Source organism: Haliotis cracherodii, unplaced genomic scaffold, assembly GCF_022045235.1.
Source record: "Haliotis cracherodii isolate W230 unplaced genomic scaffold, xgHalCrac1.p SCAF_23, whole genome shotgun sequence".
Lineage (NCBI taxonomy): Eukaryota > Metazoa > Mollusca > Gastropoda > Lepetellida > Haliotidae > Haliotis > Haliotis cracherodii.
Genome location: NW_027266279.1, coordinates 13,433,403 through 13,452,184, shown reverse-complemented (window position 1 = coordinate 13,452,184; position 18,782 = coordinate 13,433,403). Strand labels below are relative to the sequence as shown.

The following is an 18,782-nucleotide window of genomic DNA, read 5'->3' as shown; positions in this document are numbered from 1 at the left end:
GTCCAGACGGATGACCAAATATTATGTTTTTGTATTTAATAACATAGCATTTAAGCCACTGTATATGAAGCACAGTTACATTTATCCCGCTAGTATATTTATATAAATATATGCGATAATACTGGGAGAATGCTTCCTATCAGTTTATAATGTTGAACAGCAATTTTGGTGGTACGTTCATTCAGGAAATTCTTATTCCGGACGATTATGCCGAGTACAAGAGCGAATGGATGTCCATATTAACGATATCCGGATAAAATAAGGACTGATCTAGACGTCTGATTGCTTGATTGGAACAACTTTCGATTGGACACGTGGCATTGTGGCAGGATTTCGTTTTTTGACCCTGTAGTTATGCCAAACCTTTGGACACCCAACATGCCGCGACCGCCTCTGTGACGTAATGTATAGAATGTCTGCCCGAGGAGCGCTCGGACTTAAAGGATAAATAAGGACTTTTCGACTAGGAGGCAGTACACTTAATACTGAGTGGGGCTTGGTATTACAATATGTTACTGGACTTACCCATACGTCTCTGGGATTTGGGGTTTACTGAAATATGATCTTATGGGAAAACTCAATAGAAAGTACACGCATTTCTACTTTTTTGCACAATTGTTTGTGACATCTCGTATGTGGTCTAATGGGTCTTAAAATTGTCGATATTGCGTAAGTTGTTCAGATTGAGATATATTTAAAGCCTTAAATGAATGCCAATTGTTAGAAAGTTTACTGTAATAATGAATGGTGGTTCATCACAAGCGGAATACGACTAGACCTAGAGCGGCCTGAACAGGCTACCGACCTCTTTTGCCGTGGAAATTTAAAGTCAGTATGTAAGGCGAATGATCGTAGAGTAGCCTTGAACATCTTGTTAATTATTGTTTGACTGATGCTTAACAACGTACTCAGCCATATTCAAGTTATATGACGGCGGTGTGTAAATAATCGAGTCTGAACCAGACAAGCCAATGATTGACATCATGAGCATCGATCTACGCAGTTGGGATACGATGATATGCATCAGCCAAGCTCGCTGACCATCCGATCCCGTTAATCGCCTTTTACGACAAAGATTGGTTTCTTGTTAGTTAAACTGGATTAAGCTGACAAATAGTTTATTCCTTTTATCCCTTCATAAGCCAATCTTAGGCTGTAAACGCCTCAGGCTGATGAAGAAAAAGAATCAAGTTTATTCAAAGGACGGTTGTGATATTTGCTGCTTGATCACAGCCTCAGCTGCCGAGATGCTGGTGTTGTGTGAGGTTCATTTTCAACACGACGAGAGAACTCCTTTACCGCAATGTTTTTTTTTCACGGGCATGAGTGTTCTTTTACACCACAATCAATACTATTTACAGCTACATCGCGATTGCGAGTGTTTCACCAAATTAGAACACGTATAACCCCTGCTAGCCTTGCTCCAAGGTTGTACGGGGCGGTCGGGTAGACTAGTGGTTAAAAGCGTTCGCTCGCCCCGCCGAAGACCCGGGTTCGATTCCCGACATGGGTACAATGTGTGAAGCCCATTTCTGGTGTCCCCCGCCGTGATATTGCTTGAATATTGCTAAAAGCGGCGTAAAACCATACTCACTCACTCACTCCAAGGTTGTACTGAAAGAAAACTCCATGGATGTGTTGTAATTTTTTCCTCCTAATAGGCAAGTCTAGACATATGGACATCAAGGACGCCAGTCTCTTATAGGGGCAACTTGTTCTTATTATTTGCATAATCTAGAACTCATGATTAAAACTAACAATTATTGCCTTAGAGACTTGTGCAAGTCTAATCACCTGCATCACATCTCACATTCTTCCCACATTCAGCTAGCACGCCGTTATATAACTAGAATACTGTTCAAATCGCCGAGAAATAAGACTCATTCACTTGGGACCTTTTCCCGAATGTCATTCAGCAAGATGATGTCTTCATCATTCTTCAATCTCCAGAACCGTTTTGTATATCCAAAAGCTTTTGAAAGTTTCAGGAACCGTGCCTCTTCGAACCGCGGGGAGTTTCTGAGACGGAATGATTAACAGAGACCCACCCAAACCCCGCTCAGAAGCGGACAGAGACCGCCTCCGTGGTCTAGTGGTAGAGCGTCCGCCCGTAGAGATGTAAAAGTCATTCCGATGCATATTTCTCAGATGAATTGCCGCATGATCATATTTATTTACATCTTAAATCATTTCCATGTTGACTTTGATAGGCATTTTCAAGTTGGGAGAATATGAATACGTGGCACTTTTAATGGTAAACAAGCATTGGGTATTTTATTCCATAAATAAAAGAAGTTATCAAATATAAAAAGTGTCATGTATTCATTCCATGTTATTCCCGGATGTTGTCATTATTGGAATCGTGTATATATCTTTAGCTGACACTGGTATATATATGTTTAAATCGCTGTTTACAGAAGGTTAAGTTGTTTGCACCACTGCATTGGTCTTTTAATGTAGCGTGCATGCCATTCCTTAGCAGAAAAAAACGAAAGATTGACTTTCATCACCACGACCAAGTAACCTTTAAATGCGTTCGTCTCACAAAGCAATACTATACAAATATATTTGAATAAGTGGGCTTACAAGTCAAGAGAGAGAGAGAGAGAGAGAGAGAGAGAGAGAGAGAGAGAGAGAGAGTCAAACACAGAGAGATAGACGTCGACAGAGAGAGACACACACAGAAATAGGCGTTGAGAGAGAGAGAGAGAGAGAGAGAGAGAGAGAGAGGGGCAATCCGTATGTTTCATGACATGTTTGCTTAAAGATTATGTTGATCCTTCAAACGATCAAGTTAAGTGCATGTATTTCGAGAAAGAGAGACACGCACACACACAGACTGAGAGAGAGAAACGTCGACAGAAAGAGGGGCGTCGACACAGAGGCGTCCACAGAGAGGGGGAGGGTACAGCCGCTTTGAACAGTATTTCAGCTGCATCACGACATGTCAGTTCTCATCACAGCATGTCAGTTCTCATCACGGCATGTCAGTTCTCATCACGGCATGTCAGTTCTTACCACGGCATGTCAGTTCTCATCAGGGCATGTCAGTTCTCATCAGGGCATGTCAGTTCTCATCACGGCATGTCAGTTCTCATCACAGCATGTCAGTTCTCATCACGGCATGTCAGTTCTCATCACGGCATGTCAGTTCTCATCACGACATTTCAGTTCTCACCACGGCATGCCAGTTCTCATCACGTGATGCCAGTCCTCATCACGGCATGTCAGTTCTCATCACGGCATGTCAGTTCTCATCAGGGCATGTCAGTTCTCATCACGTGATGCCAGTCCTCATCACGGCATGTCAGTTCTCATCAGGGCATGTCAGTTCTCATCACGGCATGTCAGTTCTCATCACGGCATGTCAGTTCTCATCACGGCATGTCAGTTCTCATCACGACATGTCAGTTCTCATCACGTGATGCCAGTCCTCATCACGGCATGTCAGTTCTCATCAGGGCATGTCAGTTCTCATCACGGCATGTCAGTTCTCATCACGACATGTCAGTTCTCATCACGGCATGTCAGTTCTCAGCACGGCATGTCAGTCCTCATCACGTCATGTCAGTTCTCATCACGACATGCCAGTTCTCATCACGACATGTCAGTTCTCATCACGGCATGCCAGTTCTCATCACGACATGTCAGTTCTCATCACGACATGTCAGTTCTCATCACGTGATGCCAGTCCTCATCACGGCATGTCAGTTCTCATCACGACAAGTCAGTTCTCATCACGACATGTCAGTTCTCATCACAGCATGTCAGTTCTCATCACGACAAGTCAGTTCTCATCACGGCATGTCAGTTCTCACCACGGCATGTCAGTTCTCATCACGGCATGTCAGTTCTCATCACGTCATGTCAGTTCTCATCACATGTCAGTTCTCATCACGGCATGCCAGTTCTCATCACGGCATGTCAGTTCTCATCACGGCATGTCAGTTCTCATCACGACTTGTCAGTTCTCACCACGGCATGTCAGTTCTCATCACGGCATGCCAGTTCTCATCACGGCATGTCAGTTCTCATCACGGCATGTCAGTTCGCATCAAGACATGTCAGTTCTCATCATGGCATGTCAGTTCTCATCAAGACATGTCAGTTCTCATCACAACATGTCAGTTCTCATCACGGCATGTCAGTTCTCATCACGTCATGCCAGTTCTCATCACGTCATGTCAGTTCTCATCACAGCATGTCAGTTCTCATCACATGTCAGTTCTCATCACGGCATGCCAGTTCTCAGCACGGCATGTCAGTTCTCATCACGGCATGTCAGTTCTCAGCACGACATGTCAGTTCTCACCACGGCATATCAGTTATCATCACGGCATGTCAGTTCTCATCACGGCATGTCAGTTCTCATCACGGCATGTCAGTTCTCATCACGGCATGTCAGTTTTCATCACGGCATGTCAGTTCTCATCACAGCATGTCAGTTCTCATCACGACATGTCAGTTCTCATCACAGCATGTCAGTTCTCATCACGGCATGTCAGTTCTCATCACGTCATGTCAGTTCTCATCACGTCATGTCAGTTCTCATCACGACATTTCAGTTCTCATCACGACAAGTCAGTTCTCATCACGTGATGCCAGTCCTCATCACGTCATGTCAGTCCTCATCACGTCATGTCAGTTCTCATCACGTCATGTCAGTTCTCATCACGTCATGCAAGTTCTCATCACGGCATGTCAGTTCTCATCACGGCATGTCAGTTCTCATCACGACAAGTCAGTTCGCATCACGTCATGTCAGTTTTCACCACGGCATGTCAGTTCTCATCACGGCATGTCAGTTCTCATCACGGCATGTCAGTTCGAATTCTCATCACAGCATGTCAGCTCTCACCACGGCATCTCAGTTCTCATCACGACATGTGATGCTCCAACTCATACCCGTTCTCAATATGCGTGTTTCGAATACTTTGCCAGCAACGAGTAATTTCCACTGCCTGTTTCTATGATTTATGTAAGCGAATTTTACTTTTGAAGTGTATTTTCAATTTAGATTTAAATGACATATTTCTTACAAAGCTAAAAGTACACTTTAATAGGCAATAGAAACATGAATGCATCACACGCCCAGTTAAAAAACCTGGCTATGAACGTGTTAAGTGTAATATACCAGATGTCTAGATGTCTGATTGATTGCAGCGCGCAGCGACAAGTTCCGGAAATGTGCTTATTTTCGATTGGACAAATGGCATAATGGCAGGGCTTCGGTTTTTTTACCTCATGGGTATTCCAAACCTTTGGACACCCAAGATGCTACCATTGCCTCAGTGGTGTAATGGATAGAATGTCTGCCCGGAGAGCGGAAGGTCGGGGCTTCGTTTTCCGTCCGCGTCATACCAAAAGACGTTAAAAGATGGTAATTGTTGTTTCTCTGCCTGGCGCTAGGTATAAAGGGGATAGAACAAGGACTGGTCGGCTCGGAGTCTGAGTGGGGTATTCATGTTAGAATGTAGCATGGCATCTCAGTGGGTTAGAACTATAAGCTGACATTAGTCCCAAGAACAAGCAGACACACACACACAACACACACACACACACACACACACACACACACACACACACACACACACACACACACACACACACACACACACACACACACAAAACACTAACAAAACACACACACACACAAAACACACAAACACGCACACACACACATACGTACATGCAGAGAGAAGTTCCTGACTGCAACCAGTCAAGTCCTCATCGTAACATTACCCTTTCGTACTGTAACAAACTGGCATATTTCTCAATTCCTTGTCCAACCGAGTCGTCATGAAGCACGAGCCCGAACTCAGTATCTCAGTACTCAGAAACTCCTTGCACCTACTTCGCAGTTCCTTTATAACGAAACTTTCAAGAAGTGACTAATGTCCAAACTGACATACACAGCCCAGATCTGCGCGCTTCATCTATCAACACAAACATGGTGGTGAGGCTATCTGCTCAAATTAATCTCAAACGTCACGAGGTGTAAACAAAGCTTCGGCGTGATAAACCGCCTGCAGCAGTCGATTATTGCTTTAGATAGTCGCCGAAAAACGCCCTTTATATCTTGAATCAATGGACGCTGTATTCCGTAAGTGATAATAATGACGTAGATGTCTTTTTGGATGACGTGGACGTCTCTTGGTTGTTACTACCTTGAAAAACAGAGATGGCTGCTGATGTTGTGGCTTTTATTCGGTAGAAGCAGCTACCACCAGAGGCAATAATATAGACTATTCTCTTGTCTCTGCTACCACCATATTATATATTATAATCTTAAATATATTGAGTTACATACCTGAAGATAACGAATTTCAATATCTTTCACAACATCCAAGGTGTCAGCGGTTTATCGGTTGTAATCATGGACGATTTCGTCATTATTTTTTAATTATATATTCAATTAGGTTGTCATATTGCTTAACTGACCATTATCTCAATCGGACTGACAATGTGTGCCGACCCTGTGACGTGGAGTTAACACACTAATCTCTGGTTCTTTGAGGGATTGACCCTTTGTGTCAGCCTGGCTGGGCAGACTTGCATAGAGGACCACTGTCTCGCCGTGGAGTGACCGTGAGTCTAGCCACATGTGTTAAACAATAATTATCTTGTTTGCGGCGGTCAGTTAATGCATTATCTGCATTGAATTTATTTTAAAAATATTCATACTAATTGACGGATATAAGTTTCTTAAGAAATAGTTCCTAAAACTGTTATATGACAATAATACACTCTCTCAAAAAAGAAACGCAACCCCTATATTTTCAAGATGTTTATCTCAATATTCAAGTTATTAAAACACATTTATTATTGAAGACAATAATATGAAATTTGGCATGGTGGCAGTACAGTTATACAAGTTTAAGTCCAGACTTTGACAGTTCTCCCACTAAGATTGACTTGACGCAAGGGGGCGTCTTTCTCAGTACCTCGTATGAGCGCCACGAGCTGCGATCACAGCATTACACCTCCTAGGAACAGAACGGATTAGACGCCGGGTTGTTTCCTGAGGGATTGCTCTCCACTCCTGCAGTGCAACGGCTTGTGCATCCAACGTCTGCGGCGGCGGTGTACGTGCACGTACTCGTCGGTTCAGATAATCCCAAAGATGTTCGATTGGGTTGATGTCTGGTGATCGGGACGGCCATGGTAACACGTTGACGTTAGAGTTCTGGAGAAAATTCACTGTTTCATGAGCAGTGTGCGGCCGGGCGTTGTCGTGTTGATAGAGCTCCCTCTGTTGGTCGATAATCGGCAGAAGATGAGGCTGTAAGACGTCATTGATATAACGCTGGGCTGTCAAATTACCACGAATGATCACCAAGTCTGATCTTTGGTTGTAAGTACATGGCTCCCCACACCATGACGACCGCTCCTCCAAATCTGTCGACCTGCCGAACACAGTTCGGAGCAAAACGTTCGTTTCCTCTTCTATATAGACACGCTGTCTTCCGTCACGGCGTTGTAAGAGAAAACGTGATTCGTCACTAAATCAGACGCGCCTCGAGTTTCTGAGGGTCCATATCTGAAGGTTGGTGCACCCCCTGAGTCATTGGCGTCGATGTTCGTGGCGTAAAACAGGTCCAATAAGTGGTCTTCTTGCACGTAGACCGGCCTCTCGTAGACGGTTCCTAATTGTTTGTGCGGACACTCTTCTCAAATCTGGCACCTGTGTTGCAGTGACGGTAGGTGTGGCTAGCCGATTACGTAGGTGGGTGACCCGGATGAATCGATCCTGAGGTGGTGTGGTAACCTTTGGCCTACCACTTCTGGGGCGATCTTCAGTTGCATGAAACTGGGCGTATCGGCTCCAAAGTTGGGAAATCGTTGTTTTATGAACATTGAGGTACCGGGCAACGCTTCCAAAGCTTTGTCCGGCCTCAATACGACCAATGGCGATATTTCGGTCTGCAGCACTCAACCGTGGCATATTCGACCTTGTCTTTCGGTGAAAAAGACAGAGTGAATCGCTAATCAACACGTGCTTTTATAAACCCATACTTCTACTGCTCTTTCCATGAATTGCACGTGCATGAAGCTTTTGGCATGGGCCACGTGAAAATTTTGCTCACTATGATAAAAGTAACAAAAATGCCCTTGTGCACGGAAATTGGTGTGTTTGGGCGCTTACGTTAATAAACAGTGTACATGGTATAAGTGCATATCAGAAAAAATGTATTTCAGTCAATATTTTCCTTCTTGGGGTTTTCTCGCATTTTCAGACTGGGTGTTGCGTTTCTTTTTTAGGAGAGTGTACTTCCCTCCGCTTTCATTTGATGTATTAACACAAAGTGTTAACCGATATTAGGTCACATGGTCACAACAGTGTAAAACTATGGGTTATGAAACTCTTGTTGCATTAGCATATTGTTTGTTTGTTTGTTGTTTAACGCCCAAAAATTCCAGCTGTATGGTGGCGGTCTGGACCAGACAATCCAGTGATTGACATCATGAGCATCGATCCACGCAATTGGTATACGATGACATGCATAAACCAAGTCAGCGAGCATTAGAGTACCTAGTGATAATTGCTGTCAATAACATAACACGATATTCCCTTAATCGCATATACCAACATGTGCTCTACTCTGTGGATCCCAAAGGGTATTGGGTGGTCATCATGAGCATCGATCAACGCAATTGGTATACGATGACATGCATCAACCAAGTCAGCGAGCATTAGAGTACCTAGTGATACTTGCTGTCAATAACTTAGCACGATAATCCCTTAATCGCGTATACCAACATGTAGATCCCAAAGGGTATTGGGTGGTCATAATGGCGTCTTCACTTCTTAAATCTTCATTCAGATCAGTTTCGTTTCAGCAGTCCTTTACAAACAAACCTTTCTTAATGTTGAAACTTATTAATAATACCTGTCAATAAATAAATACATAAAATCTATACAATGCGAACATGATGACGTTCCCTTTCGCGAGCACCAGGGCCCACTTGCACAAAGGGATCTTAGCGCTAAGATGATCGTAACTACCATACTTCAACATAGGCTTACAATAGTCGTAGCACTAAGATCGCTTTGTACAAGGGGGCCCAGGTGTCATCACTGCTTTCTCCGTGATCCATTCATATTATGTACACCTATATTTTGCCTTTAACGCCCCATGGAATATGTTTCGTCGGATAAGCGAGCCTGGCTATGTTCTGGCGTTGACGTTATATTTAACATCTTAAATTAAATCGGAGGCACGGTGGCCAGTCGTCCAAGGCCCCGCGATTGTGCAGAGTTGCGCAAGAAACCTATGATTGTGTTCGAATCCCGGTCCGCCCCGATTATGTTTCTAGGTTTGTCAGCACCATACCCGTGTTCGTAGGTTTCACCGAAGTGGTAAACGTCTGAGACCTGCATCACTTCGGGCTTTCCTGCCACATTAAGCTGACACGCTGTGATATAACTGGAATACTGTCAAAAGCGGCGTTAAACCCAACTCACTCCCTCACTCACTTTAATCAAATCAACTTTGGCCGACAAGCATGTAACCGTGATCACGCCATATGATCAACATCTAACAGTACTGACTGCATCAGAAAAAACGATCCTACTCCATTAACCAGCTGCAGCACATAAAAAAGGCGGTTCAGGGTCCGGCAAAATGTACCAAAATAACGGCTTCACATACATTTAAGAAATATATGTCCGGAAGCACATTTCCCCGTAGATCCTAACCCCTGCCGACATTTTCACTCTCTCAGTAAATAATATTCTCGGTCATTTGTCAATCGATTTCCAGAGGACAGTTACACCTGTTGAGGAAGAAATGTGTGTTTTACATCAAGACGTGCTGTAATTACCTATAAAATCTTTTTGGTGCCTATTCCCCAATTCAACAATGCCGTGAGAACAAACTGCTAAATCTGTATATATTTCAAATATAATCACCAAAGAATATGGATAATATCTTCACTTCAAGACAAAAGTGATTTGGTCGTTATAACGGTAAATATAAAACATCAACGCAGGATATAACCAAACTCGTCACTTAAATTGGGCCGAAAAATAGTTTTTTCGGAACATAATTTTATTTGATTGCCCGTGCATACGACGCAGTTGCGCAGTTATGGATTATCCCGATTTGCCAGTTATTCTCTCTTTATCTCTGTCTATCATATCGTGAAACATACAAGTAGCCTGGTGATTATCTCTCTCTCTCTCTCTTTTTTTTTTTACTCTCTCTTTCTCTCTCTCTCTCTCCCTTTCTCTCTCTCTCTTTCTGAGAACTGACATGTCGTAATGAGAACTGACATGCCGTGATGCAGCTGAAATACTGTTCAAAGGGGCTGTACCCTCCCCCTCTCACCCTCTCTGTGGACGCCTGTGTCGACGCCTCTCTTTCTGTCGACGTTTCTCTCTCTCAGTGTGTGTGTGTGTGTGTGTGTGTGTGTGTGTGTGTGTGTGTGTGTGTCTCTCTCTCTCTCTCTCAATACATGGACTTAACTTGGTCGTTTGAAGGATCAACATAATCTTTAAGCAAACATGTCATGAAACATACGAGTTGCCCCTCTCTCTCTCTCTCTCTCTCTCTCTCTCTCTCTCTCTCTCTCTCTCTCTCTTGCAAGCCCACTTATTTAAAGATATATGTATAGTATTGCTATTTGATTGCATATGTGCTCTGGGAGACGAACGCATTTAAAGGTTACTTGGTCGTGGTGATGAAAGTCAATCTTTCGTTTTTTTCTGCTAAGGAATGGCATGCACGCTACATTAAAAGACCAAAGCAGTGGTGTAAACAAACTTAACCTTCTGTAAACAGCGATATAAATATATATATGCCTAAAGAAATATACACGATTCCAATAATGACAACATGTGGGAATAACATGGAATGAATAGATGGCACTTTTTTATGGTAGAGAACTTCTTTTATTTATGAAATAAAATACCTTGTTAACCATTTAAAGTGCCACGTATTTATGTTCTTCCAACTCGAAAATGTCTATCAAAGTCAACATAGAAATGATTTAAGATGTAGATAAATATGAATATGCGGCAATTCATCTGAGAATCGTGCGTTGGAATGACCTTTACATCGAACAGACTTGTGAAGATCCGGGTTAGAAGAGGTCTTCAGCAACACATGCTTGCCTTAAGAGGCGACTATGCCTGTAAAAGGCAACTAACGGGATTGGGTGGTCAGGATCGCTGACTTGGTTGGTGCATGTCAATTGATAGAAACTCTAGGCGTTTGAAGGTATGATTACGGAAAAAACATCAACATTTTACGTCTGAATGGACATGCATGGCTATATTAAATTTATAACTCTTTGCACTAGATGGTATATAGTTTTATGAAACATCAATATTTTGCGTCGGAAGGTATTGCTATATTAGATATAAAAATTCTTTGCGTCTAATGGTCTAGTAATATAAAACATCTTTGCACTTGATGGTATGAAGCAACAAGAAACATAAACACAAGAGTGAGTTTAACGCCGCTTTTAACAGTATTCCAGTTATATCACGGCGTGTCAGCTTAATGTGGGAGGAAAGCCCGAAATGATGCAGGTTTCAGACGTTTACCACTTCGGTAAACCCCACGAGCACAAATATGGTGCTGACAAACCTAGAAACATAATCGGGGCGAACCGGGATTCGAATCCACAACCATAGGCTTCGGGCCTGCCCAACTCTGCACAGCGAATTGCGGCGCCTTAGGCGACTGGGCCACCGGTGCCCTCTCTTTGCACTAGAAGGTATATAGTACTATAATATATATGAAGCATTAATGTTTTGCGGTACATGACTCATTATCTCTTTGGGGGCGGTCGGGTAGCCTAGTGGTTAAAGCGTTCGCTCGTCAGGCCGAAGACCCGGGTTCGATTCCCGACATGGGTACAATGTGTGAAGCCCATTTCTGGTGTCCCTCGCCGTGATATTGCTGGAATATTGCTAAAAGCGGCGTAAAGCCATACTCACTCACTCACTCACTCACTCATTATCTCTTTGCGTCTGACGGTCTGGCTATATCAAAACATGAAAGCATCAACACTTTGCGTCTGACGGTCTGGCTATACCAAAACGTGAAAGCATCAACACTTTGCGTCTGACGGTCTGGCTATACCAAAACATGAAAGCATCAACACTTTGCGTCTGACGGTCTGGCTATACCAAAACGTGAAAGCATCAACACTTTGCGTGTGAAGGTCTGGCTATACCAAAACGTGAAAGCATCAACACTTTGCGTCTGACGGTCTGGCTATACCAAAACGTGAAAGCATCAACACTTTGCGTCTGACGGTCTGGCTATACCAAAACGTGAAAGCATCAACACTTTGCGTGTGAAGGTCTGGCTATACCAAAACGTGAAAGCATCAACACTTTGCGTCTGACGGTCTGGCTATACCAAAACGTGAAAGCATCAACACTTTGCGTCTGAAGATGTGGCGATGTTAGCTAACTATTTCCGCCTGATGGTGTACTGTTTGTCCTAGGAGGTATCGTTATATAAGAAATATGGACAGAAGAAGCGGAATGCCACATCTGACTGAGTTGGTGCCAAATCTGTGAAATGTCGTACAACCAAATGCCAGAAAAGATGCACCGAACACGGGGGTGCAGCTAGTATTGCTGTCGAACCTCGTGAGACAAACAAATGATTTGGCATACCAGGTGATGAGGGCGGCATGTGTAGACTGACATGTGAGAGAAACAACCCGCTAAAGTAAGTTTCCACAGGAACAACTGTCGATATTTTACATGTTTGAGCTTGGGGAATGATATAAGAAGACAGAAGGAAATAACCACGATACTGTGTCTGAGTAAGGTATCCATGTCAAACTGCGGCATGTTACCTCAGTGGGATAGCGCTACAAACCCGGTATAAGTCTGGACAAGTACCAGCGGTCCAGAAACGCACATGCACGCACGCAAACACATGCACGTGGTGATATAAGTACAGTGATCTTGAACTCGACGTCAAACCCTATTTCACCTCACCACCTCACTGATATTTGCATATCGGGAACATCCACCTAAGACCTGTTTTGGCCCCTCCCGACTGTTGAATGAAGATGCAATGTTAGACAATGATGCATCAGTGAGGAAATGGATTTTTGATAAAATTCCCCATTTTGACGATATGCTACAGTCCTTTTTCAGGTGAACAATTAACTTGCCTTTGCATGTGTTTGTGATGGGTGCCACAAGTGGGGCAGGATACGCTTTCCTTTTCGCGAACACCTGGTGTCATTATTTGATAGTGATTCATAAACACATGATATAGTCGGAATCGGACAGTGGACTTTCTTTCTTGGACTAACGCCGTGATATAACTGGAATACTGTTAAAAGCGGCGTTAAACTCAACACAGTCACTCACTTTTTGGACTAAGGGTTCTGTCGTTTTTCTTAAAATGTAATTATAAACTGTCTCCTAGAAATTCAACGCATTCAAACTTTCTTCAGACTTCTTATGCTTATAAACGTTTTGTCGGTCATATTTTTTCAGGCCATCGCTCGCGTCACTTTAAAATAATCTGAATCATCTGATTTTAATTAATTCTGCTATGGGAGGAATTTCGTGACATTATGCAAGAAAGCTGTAGGGTTATTGGAAACAATAAACGAACTTGTTCCCGCTGGGTTCGCGAATACTGCAACGCTGTGCCGAGCAAAATTCACTTTTTCACTCATCATCTCGGACGTTTGATGCGGGCGAGCATCTGCACATCGCTTCCCTTCTGGATGGTTTCAGCATGCTCTTTATTAATTAAGTCAGACATGGTGCAATCTCTACTGACCCGAGATAAGGAGATTTTACACTGCGGGAAGGAAACACGTTCACAAGGAAGATGAATGAGTTGGTTGGGCTTAAGGATGGCTGGGTAGCTGAACAATTGACATGCCATTGCATGTGTTTGTGACATGTGCCACCTGTGAGACAGGATATGCTAAAATTATCGCGAACACCTGGTTAAGTCACAATTTGACAGGGATTCACAAACACATACAATCATGATATTGATATGGTCGGAATCGTAAAATAGACCCTGTTTTTAACATAGATTGTTTATGATTAATTCATTGTTTTTGTCGTTTGTATTAACTACGCTTCGAACATTAAATTCTATTACCAAAATGTCGCATGTTGTAGATGTTGTATTGCGACTTTCGCAAAACCCAGGACCATGGGTATGGCACTAAGCAAGCTATGGTCATCATTGTGGAGAGTCTGAAATTCGAATTAGTACAAGCGGATCCTTGTAGCCAAGGGAAACAACTGTTGTGACGTTTCAAATAGATTTATAATCCGCGCACACTACTGAATGGCGAAGGCGCCGCGATTCGCTGTGCAGAGTTGCGTCCCTTGGGCACGCCAGGAACCTATGGTTGTTGGTTCGAATCCCGGTTCGCCCCGATTATGTTTCTAGGTTTGTCAGCACCATACCCATGCTCGTGGGTTTTACCGAAGTGGTAAACGTCTGAGACCTGCATCATTTCGGGCTTTTCTTCCACATTAAGCTGACACGCCGCAATATGACTGGAATACTGTAACAAGCGGCTTTAAACCCAACTCACTCACAGAAGGGCGATATTGTTCACAGGAGAACGGACATGCTATTGATAAAAGGATTTGAGGCTGATGAATACCAATAAAATGTGTTGTGACATTAATATTGAAATTGATACGATACTGTGATGGATTAATGAAAGCTTGACGGACAGATTGTGAAATCAATCTGAAGCTTTACGTCGTGACAAGTCTAGTGGATAAAGCACTGAGTTGTCACACGGAATTAAGACCCAGGGTCGATCTAGTCAGAAGGGTGTCAAACATTTTTTCAACCATATCATGACGCACTGTATTCATTTGGGGAATCGAACCCCGATCTTCGGCGTGACGAGCGTCGTTTGAACCACTAGTTCACTAATGCATTATATACATTGAATTTACTTTAAGAATATTCATATAAATTTACAGATATAAGTTGATTAAGATATATTTCCTTAAAGGAAATAGCCGTTATATGAAAGCTATGACTATAACACTTCCGTTCTCTTTCCCTTGATGTATTAACAGAGAGTGTTAACCGAAATGAGACTCGTATGAAATCGTGTTTTCGGTCACATCGTCACGACAGTGTAAAACGATAGCCAAAGAAACTTGTTGCATTAGATTTTTGTTGGTTTCGTTTGTTGTTTAACGCCGCACTCAGCAATATTCCAGCTATATGACGGCGGTCTGTACACAATCGAGTCTGGACCAGACAATCCAGTGATTGACATCATGATGATCGATGGTATAAAACGATGACATACATCAGCCAAGACTGCGAGTCTGACCACCAGATCCCGTTAGTCGCCTCTTACGACAAGCATAGTCGCCTTATACGGCAAGCATGGGATGCTGAAGACCTATTCTACCCCGGAATCTTCACGGGTCTGCAATATGAAGAGTTTATGCAGTTGTTAACGTGCAGATTCAATATAACACTATGAAACATCAAAGGCCTCAGTACTGTTGAAAGTGTGTCTGGAGAAGATCAGATCATCATGAGCAGTATGGGGGTACCTTTTCTATTGTTATTTCCATCCCGTGTTCTAAGCAATAACGTCAACAAGAAATGCACCTTATAAGTAAGAGTTCAACCCCATCCAAAACACAAGGTCAGAAATGAAATAGTACTTACTTCATAAAAGTGATAACCCCAACCTTCGAGATATCTCCTTTAAGAGTTATCCACGTCTCCTTCAGAAGTTCCTTGTGCTCCTCACTAAGATTCAAGACGGGCTCGTCTTCAATAGAGTTTCTCATCCTGTCACTGCTGATCGCCTTGTTGGAATGCTGGCCGCCATTCTGTTTGACGTTGTTAGCGCCCATGGCGTCTCTAGATAGGGCGGAGAGCCGCTTTAAATCGCCGAAATCGATTCGAAACTATCACCTCAGTAACAACAGACGTTCAGCTTCAACAGAGGTTCGGCTGAGAAGTTCACTTCCTTAAGTTGTCAGTGTTGTCTTTTGAACATAGCGATAGGACAACCTTTGCCGAGAACAGGCTTGGTTATAAATGGATTCCCGTTTATGATCCCGGGTGTATATAGCCTTGAAGAAAAATCGATGATAAAACAAAAATCCTTGAAGTTGTGTGAACAGTCGAATATTTCAGTGAGTAATGTTAGTTTCACGTTGCATAAATATTGATAAATTGCACTGCTTCATCTTCCGTTGAGATTACCATTTTTCAATATAATTATGACAATTTTCAAAAGTTTAAGCATTAACGGCCCATGTTACGCGATGTTTTTTTCAAAAGTAATAGTAATGTGCTGTATGAAGTTTGAAAAAATTCACATTTGTTTCAAAATATTTTTTTAAACCGGCATCAAACTGCATGTTTTGTGGACTGTGTTCGTGTCGTGGACAATGTGGAGAGCACCGACAATTAACTGTGTCTTCCTCTGTAAAACTTCCAGAAACTTTCTTCCAACTGATAAATGACTGAGATCCACACAGACCTTGAAAATCACTCAATATTCACGAAAAATATCCAAAACCGGCAGTGACTTGAACAAGTTATCTGTTATGAATCATCCCGTCAAGTATTGAATTCGGAAGGAGTATTGGTACATCATCATCTCAATCTGTTGAGCCCGAAACAGCAGCAGCAGCTGTTGATGTGGATGCGAATATCAGGCTCTTCCGTAGCAGCAGCTGTATGAAAGAGGCATCGAGGTGATGTGTACGACAGAATACGCGGAATCTGTGTGTTGGATATAAAACAGAACAGCACTCCGGTTCCGTACGAAGAAGTCAATGGGATGGGTCCAAATCACTGTGATCTTGATCGATCTGAACTGTAGATCATATCAATGTTTATCAAGTACTTATAAATTCCCGATTGTACATGATATATTTTACCACTAAGTGACCTCGCTGGTTTGTTGGAGGAAGTCACGCACATATATATATCCTGTTTCGTTCGTGGTTTCCACCAGCATCTATTAAATAATCCTCCACTTTCTAAAATTCAAACAGTTCTGGAATTTTCATTAACACAGAGATGGTAATTATCCCGAATTAAAAAAAAATATATTCAACTTCCGTGAAGATTATGTGCAAACAGCGTCTTCATTGATGCAACGTGTGTTTACTGACAGAGCACACGCGTTTACGGTCCTCTTTCCTGTAGACGCTGAATATACAGCACTTCACCTTCGACACGTGCTCAGGCAACGTGGAACACTGCCTGTTTGTGAGCCCTTCGAACGAATGCTCAGTGAAAGCCAGCTTCTCTGCCGCTAAACGCAACGCGGTGTTGTATTGATCTAGGGTTGGCCACTGGTTTGGGTGAAACAGACACTGGGGCTATAGTTGATATGACTACAGTATGATGATTATGAAAATGTCAGGTTGACGCTTGCGCTGTAGTAACGACTAACTAGACCTGACGACGTGATGGGGTGCCACATATGCCACTCCGGCAGCACAGCTGGTGCATGTTGGCGCCTAGGTGAGGTGAGGTGAAATGGGGTTTAACGTCGCGTCCAAGATTATTGCACTTATATAGCGAAGTGCATGTACGTGTGTGTGTGGCTGCTTGTATTAGTCCGGACTGATGCCGATTTATAGTGCTAGCTCACTGAGATACCATGCCGCAGTTTAACATGAATAACCCACTCAGACTCAGTATACTGACTCCGAGCCGACCAGTCCTTGTATTAGCCCCTTAATGCCGAGCGCCAGACAGGGTAACAACAAGTACCATCCTTTAACGTCTTTTGGTATGACGCGGTCTGGGATCGAACCCCGGACCTCCCGCTCTCCTGGCGGACGCTCTACCACTAGACCACGGAGGCGGTCTGGCGACGAGGTAAAAGGTACTTCATGTGGGAGGTAGATTTTGAATTTTAACTATTTTTTTAAAAAGCCACAAAACCATTTCTTTAATCATTTGAAGTCCCACTTGCGTGGATCGATGCTCATGATGTCGATCACTGGATTCTCTGGATTATATTAACTTCTATATTTCTGTTACTATTATGAAACAAACGCGAATACCAAATATGTTGGTTAATATATGAATAATTACTCATATTCAAGAGATATTAGATTGGTTCGATGCACTAACGAACATATTGGTATGTTGTCTGAACTCATGAACGCCCATGAACGCATCACATGTGACGTCATAGATCCATGACTCGAGATGCAACATTTGTCTCGTGCAGGATCAGCGAGTAAAGTTTGTAAATCACGTGCAGCATGCCGTGATAAGAAAAAAGGCACGCTGTGGTAACACTTGACTGATGGATAGTTTTCTCATTCAGTGGTACACATTGGAAACATCTCTTCTTAACGTACAAACTCCTTCCTCTATGTTTCTATGGTTCGCGTTTCTTTTGATGGTGGGTATATAATATTACCATAAAAATCGTTTGATTTATACCCTGTCCGTTCACCGGTGAAAACTATCTCCCTTCGGTAGGGTCCGCGGATGATAAAGCTCCCGAAAACGCAACAAATGGCTATACAGAGTTGTGTCCCTTAGCTACAAGGATCCGCAATTCCGAATTCGATAACCAGATTCCCCCCAATCATGGCTTAATAATCGCTTTAATTCCATCATTTTAAAGCATTAGTTCCGCTACAGTAACGCGTTGATACCGCATCTGCATTGCGCAGCATTATCCTATCTGTGTCCCCGGCGTTGTCATGGCAGCAGGGAAGCCGAACTATGGACTATTACAATTATTAATATGGTAACACCACATGCTATCATATTTTAGTTGACAACAAAAACACTTGATCAAGG

The 18,782-nt window shown here is 43.0% G+C and overlaps 1 protein-coding gene across 2 annotated transcripts in view; it reads right to left on the bottom strand.

Annotated features, from left to right (window-relative positions):
- The window catches only part of LOC139471716 (neuroglobin-like), a 46,959-nt gene extending 29,738 nt beyond the window's left edge, over positions 1 to 17,221 (bottom strand). For both annotated transcript variants that reach the window (XR_011653861.1, XM_071254193.1), the window contains exon 1: positions 15,660 to 17,221. Coding sequence is in view for 1 of the 2 variants with exons in the window: in XM_071254193.1 (XP_071110294.1) it covers positions 15,660 to 15,850 (191 nt within the window). In the remaining variant the exon portion in view is untranslated. The remainder of the gene's footprint in view (positions 1 to 15,659) is intronic.
- Positions 17,222 to 18,782: the final 1,561 nt, after the last annotated feature.